This window comes from Cynara cardunculus (genome assembly GCF_001531365.2).
Source record: "Cynara cardunculus var. scolymus isolate 2C chromosome LG 11, CcrdV1, whole genome shotgun sequence".
Taxonomy (NCBI): domain Eukaryota; kingdom Viridiplantae; phylum Streptophyta; class Magnoliopsida; order Asterales; family Asteraceae; genus Cynara; species Cynara cardunculus.
In genome coordinates, this window is record NC_037538.1 from 9,110,909 (window position 1) to 9,117,164 (window position 6,256).

Genomic DNA, 6,256 nt, shown 5'->3' on the forward strand with positions numbered 1-6,256 from the left:
ACACCAAAATCAAGAAATCCAATAAATTTGATCAATCTTCAAAATTCTTTACATCCTTCACCTAATTCATATAGTAATCCTATACTAAAATCCACCAGGCTGCAATCCTTACCTTGCGCCAAGTATTTATACAATCACCTTTTACGCCCACATATATTAATAATAATAATAATAATAATAATAATAATATACCAATTAATTCGAGATCCGGAAAAACAAGAAGTCTTTCGTAAATTTTTTCCGCTCTTAGCTCACCATCGTCACATCATCTTCATTCGGCATCATGTTTAAATCAGGCAAAACAAACCCTTTTTCCAATGCCTTACTTTCCGCTTCTACTCTACATGGTATCTGAACCGATTGGTTAGCCAAGACCGGGGCTGGTTCATGCACGTTTCTTGGATTTTCATCATAATTAATCTGGCATTTTAACGAGATTTACATTTGATGAGATGAAGTATTCACAAATAATACAAACAGTAAAAAGGAATATCAGCAACTTCACCATACCTTGATTCTCTTCAAATTCTCACTGGTAGCCATTTGTTGATGCAAATTCGAACGCATCGATGCCAATTCCTGGTAATTTTTAGAAAAAAGAACCTGTTTAGATTTTATAATCACACACATTAATAATTAATGCAACAAGATTTTAAACCTTAAAAAGAACATACCTTGTTTATATGCATCCTTTCCTTCAATAAAGAACCTTCTTCCTCCTTAAGTTCAGCAAAGGACTGCAAATCAAAAGTAACCCATTTAATATACTTTGCTATTTCCAAATTCAGAATCACAAAAAGATAACTAAATGCACCCCTCCTACTCGATATTTATACATTTCTCTCTTGTCTTGTTTTTCAAACAAATTAACAATCGATATGCACATTATTTATCGTATTTAAAAACCAAAAATAGGTGTATGTAAATGTAACAAAAAAATAAAACTAACCTTTCTTTTGAGGGATTTATTGTAGCCAGATGTGGATGCCCCTTCGTTAGCCTGCAAATATTTTTAAAGAAATATAAAGATTAAATAATATTTTTTTTTCTTTAAGAAGAGAGTAGGAAGTTTTTGTATGTATTTACAATTTTACCCTTTCGGAAAGAATATAAAAAAGTCAAAAAGATAATGCCGACAAACTCTCACACGCCAAACATATCCAAAATTTGGGATTATTCCCTTCGATATTTATTATCATCAAAATTAATTAAAATAAAATCATATTTTAAAATGGATAGAACCGTAAAAAGAGGCATGGATCCGAGAAAAGATCCATGCAGGATCCGGAATAAAAACCATTTAGAAGAAAGTAAAACAAGAGCAATAAATTGGTATATTAAAATAAGGAAATATATTGTTTTATAAAAAGTTTAAGAAACAGATAATGAGTAAAAGACAAAACTGCCCCCCGCTGGTGTGGCTGACCACCTCCCCCAACCCTTTTATTTTTGCTTTAATGTGACGAACCCTAGCCCCACTAAGCCACTACCAACCGCATTATAGTATGGAATTTAAGACGACCGGCAAGGGTAAATTTGTCCACAAAAAATATTTAACTCGTGTTTGACAAGTTTCAAGTTTCTTGGATCTTGATCTTGATGCGTTATTGTCAGTTAAGAGTCACGACCCGCCAGCTCAACCATGCTTATTTTACAAAAATACCCCTCGAAATCACTCCACAAAAAACAGGGAAAACAAACTTTTGGGTACCTTTCCCGATAACTGATGGCGTGCTTTCGTACTTAAATGACAACCGGAGTAACAGCTTTTGACAGAAAAAACCTTACCGTCGGCGAAGTCGCCGATGAAGGGTATTCCCGTCCATTTGAAAAGAAATCGGAAGTCAAACTACACATATGGTAAATTATATAGGTAAAGATGATAAGGGTAAAAAGGTAAAACATCATCTTTTTGTCGCTTTTATTCTTTAGATGTATATCGTTTCTAATCAAAAGAGGACAGTGTAACTCTGTAAGCCAACTGATAGGCCGAACGTCGGCCGGAAAAGTCTGACGTGGCACAGATCAGGTGGATGAACACCGGGTTTAGGTAAAAAAAAGTCAAAAATCCCATAAACGATTTAAGAGAATGTGTGATTGAAAGACGGAGTTAAGGAACGTCGGTGAAGTGGATGTAATTTTCCGGCAATAGATGGAGAAAGATCGTTGGAAGAGAGAAATCTGATTAGAGATACAAACCTTGATAGATCTGCCTCCAGATGAGAGATCTGATGGACGACTAGATTCCTCATAACCATCGCTGGTGGAGGCGCCGCTCCAAGACAGATGAGTGGTAGGGCTTCCACGTTGATCTTTGGCGATGACGATGGTGGTTGAAGGCGTGGATTTGGATCGATTCTTACGATGGCCCCATCCAGGAGGTGGGAGAAGAGATGTAATTGATGATGGCGGTGGTGGAGGAGCGTGCAATGAATCTGAAGAGGAAGATTGTTTCAATCGTAACAGAAACTCCGCCACCAGGGTATCGTTCGTCAACGCCGCCTCCAGCCAGTATTCCTTCGTCATCTGACCTAGTTTTATCCTCCTTCACCGGCGTTACAGATAGACGATTCGTGAGCTTCACAGATTTAATGGTTGTTAGTGCAGAGAAAGCGAAGAGAGAGAGAGAGAGAAGAGATGGGGGAAGTGGGGATGGGTGTGGCGCAGAGATGAAAAAAGGCTTTTATAGGAGCTGTGAATGAATGAATGAATTATTTATGTGCGTGGATATAATTTAGTTTTTTTGGAATTAATTTTAAAAACTCAAATTTGATTTTTAATGATCAATTTTTTTTATTATGTCAAAGAATACGTAACATTTCGCTAAATATTTATTATCACATAATATTCGATAAATATTTAATTTAATTTAATTTACCAAATTCTCATATTTTATATACTTCAAAACTTATTTTTAATAATTTTATTAAACTATATAATAACTTGATATGAAATATTAACAATTCTTAGAGCCGTAATCATAGCCTATTTTCTTATGATTAATTAATTTTATGATGTATTTTACTAATAAAACACTTGATTAAATTATCTACTAAATTAACAATTAAATTATAACGTTATAGTATTAATGCATCTTGTTTCCCTCTTGTGGAGCCTCATAGAAGCTTTTTAAGAATTCAATCAAATAATAATCCCGAATCAACTTTGTGTTAAGGATGTCGTTTGTAGATATCTTTAATTTCGTATAATAAAATATGTCAAATGAATTGAAGCAAATTTTTAATGATGAATTGGAAGATTATTAAATCTTGTACAAATATTTATATACGAAAAAAACCAAAAACAAATGTTTAAAGAGTATTAATTTTGAAGTTACGTATGTGGATACAATTGCATATAAAAACTACAAGTACAAGACAACTACTCATATAACTCTTTCCTAAAATACGATTATATGTAGCTTCATAGTTGATGTGTGGTATTGAAGAGTCAATATTATCGTCAAATACAATTCATTGTTTTTCTAAATTTTAAATCTTTATTTATTTGAATCATGGCAACTGGGTCCCCATGATTATATGCTTTGTTTTCAATATCATTTTGTTTTTATCTTTTTTAATTGTTTACAATTAAATCTCGATTTATCGATCTGCTATTACTTAAATAATATCAAGTTTTTACGAGTATCGTGGTCGGTATAGTTTTTTTTATTTATTAATATTTTATAGCATTTGATTTTTATCACAAATACTTGTACATAATTGCTTTCTTAGACGAAGAATTATGTGAGAAGTGTAAGAATAAATCCGAATCATTGATCATTTTTAATCTCATGTTCAACTATGAGTCGTGTTTTAGAAGGAAATTGATGTGGTGCACCTCATTAGTTAACATTTAATTATAATTGATCAAAGGATGTAAATATATTTTTACGTTTTTAACTAAACTCAATCATGTTTTATTATGTCAAATATTTAACATATTTTTAAAGTAGAGACAAAACTATAAAATCTTATGGAATTAATTTATTTGATTTTTATGATAATTGTTCAGCTATTTGCCTTGTTATTTTTAAATTGGATAATAACTTTTAATTCTAGAACTTATCGAAAACATTTCAAGGTAATTGGAAAAACTGGTATTGTTATTTGATTTATAAGTTTTGGTCAATTTAAATAATAATTAATATATTTGATTATCAATTACATATTCTATTTAATTATTATAAATTTAAGGAAAACGATTAAGGGGGTGTTTGAGATTGCTTATAAAAACGACTTATTCCGGTATGGTACTGGTAATAAACATTTTTGAATGTTTCGATAAATAATTTATACCGGTATCAAACCGATAATAAAAAGTTTTTAGAAAAGTTAAACACTTCTAACTTATAATAAATTAATAAATATTTTTATAAAAAAACATAAATTATTTTAAATAAACAGTCCCAAACACTCTAACTGTTAAGTTTGTAGAAAATATTTGGTATGATGTAGTTTCCATTTGAGGTAGGGTGGCCCACATGATGACTTGGCAATTGGTATCATTTTCCCTTTTTAATGGCGCTTTCTGTTTCTATTCGGTAGGTGCGTCTCTATGAAAAGCTGGGTATCTTGATTAAATTAAGTCTCTAAAATGTTTAAATTACAAAAATAATTTATAAAAAATCATATTTAAAAAAAAATAATGATACCTTCTATCAATTTTTATTAAGAAATAAATTAGTGTACGTTTTAATAGTACAGTAACTAAATATACGTACAAAAATGTGGTAAGTAAAAATTTAGTCTATAAATAATATGAAAATATATTAACCGATCATTAATACATATTAATTACTATAGAGAATAATTCACTGTTATACAACGAAAGATGTCTACAAATAACAAAAAGAAATACTTCATCTGTCCTAAAATAAGTGTCTTTATTTCTATTTTAGTTTGTCATAAAATAAGTGTCCACGTTCAAAAAGTAATATCAATTTTCAACTCCACTCTTAATTATGAGATAGAGAATTCATTAATCTCTCAATTATGAATGATCGAATTGTCATTTAGTTAATTAAAAAATGTAATGATTACATGTTTATAAAATTGTGAATTGTATTTTGAGACTTAAACATGGATTAATACAAATTTCAAAATACAAATCAATAAATAAACATTTTTAAAAACTAATTAATAAATGTTATTCACCATCATTAATATTCTAATTATTATATTAATGATATATATATATATATATATATGTGTGTGTGTGTGTGTGTTTGAGAGGGGATGATAATCAAATGAGAAACATAAAAAAGTTATTAATTTGTAAGAATGGATATAAAAAATATTTTTTTACAATATGTTTTCCATCAAAAACTATGATTTAAAATATTATTTTATATACTTTTGTGTTTACTTTATGAAAAAAAAATTACATGTGATTTATTTTGTTCAATTAGGGCAACTCCAATCGAACGGCAAAACCTTAGTTTTGCCGTTCTTTTGGATCCAATTGACCTCCAAAAACACTAAATCTATACCGGTTGCTGAAAATGAACGGCAAATATGCCGGGGAGAAGAAGAACGGCATCTTGCCAAAGTTGGTGGTCCCCACCATCTTTTTTTCAATAATTAATGATTTTTAAATAAATTATAAATAAATAAATAATTACAAATATTAAATTTTTGGTTTTTATATTTATTATTTAAATTTATATATATATAATAAATTATTAATAACATAAATATGATACTGGATAAACGTAAATGTATTTTTTAATGGAAATTTTAAAAACTGAAATACATAAATTAAAGGGTCCAATCATCTCCGCTAGGCATAAACTGACTAAAACTTCCTGCTACGTTTTGAGATCCTTCGGGTTGGTCTTGAGCTGCTCCAAATTGTTGATGTTGAGATACTCGATATTGAGATGCTACGAATTCTGATCCTTGTCCAGACATATGAACCTGGGGTTGCGCTCTCTCTCTCGCTATTCGAATTTTCTCATTTTTTATGAACTCATACCACACAGGATCAGTGATAGAGGTTAGATCGATGCACATAAGTTTGTCATCCGCCAACCTTGCCTCTAATGCAAGTTTCTGAGCTTGAAGCTCATTCCTTCGTATCATAACTTCAGTGGTTTTAGCCATATGTTTGCTCATTTTTTTACTAGCCTTAACTAAAGTCTCTAGCTTATTATCAGATTGTAGCCTTGATTTTGCCTTTTTCACACCAATTGGTCTTTGAGTACCTTCTAMGTCATGAATAGTCAACGACAGTAAACCGGCATCTGTCCCAGACG

At 30.6% G+C, this 6,256-nt stretch overlaps 1 protein-coding gene across 1 annotated transcript; it reads right to left on the reverse strand.

Moving 5' to 3' along the window:
* LOC112521643 lies at window positions 1-2,662 on the reverse strand. The gene is made up of 5 exons (XM_025130617.1): window positions 2,200-2,662; window positions 950-1,000; window positions 675-737; window positions 511-579; window positions 1-420 (listed from the first exon to the last, which is right to left on the reverse strand). Exons 1-5 carry the CDS (start codon window positions 2,524-2,526, stop codon window positions 247-249), a joined length of 684 nt encoding a protein of 227 aa, XP_024986385.1. The 5' UTR covers window positions 2,527-2,662; the 3' UTR covers window positions 1-246.
* Window positions 2,663-6,256: the final 3,594 nt, after the last annotated feature.

Bases quoted from the DNA above. Each gene is read 5' to 3' on its own strand.
- LOC112521643 (XM_025130617.1), bottom strand. From the start codon at position 2,526: ATGACGAAGGAATACTGGCTGGAGGCGGCGTTGACGAACGATACCCTG. The intron at 580-674 runs GTATGTTCTTTT...AAAAATTACCAG, and splicing joins AAAGGATGCATATAAACAAG to GAATTGGCATCGATGCGTTC. The intron at 421-510 runs GTATGGTGAAGT...TTAAAATGCCAG, and splicing joins AGAATTTGAAGAGAATCAAG to ATTAATTATGATGAAAATCC.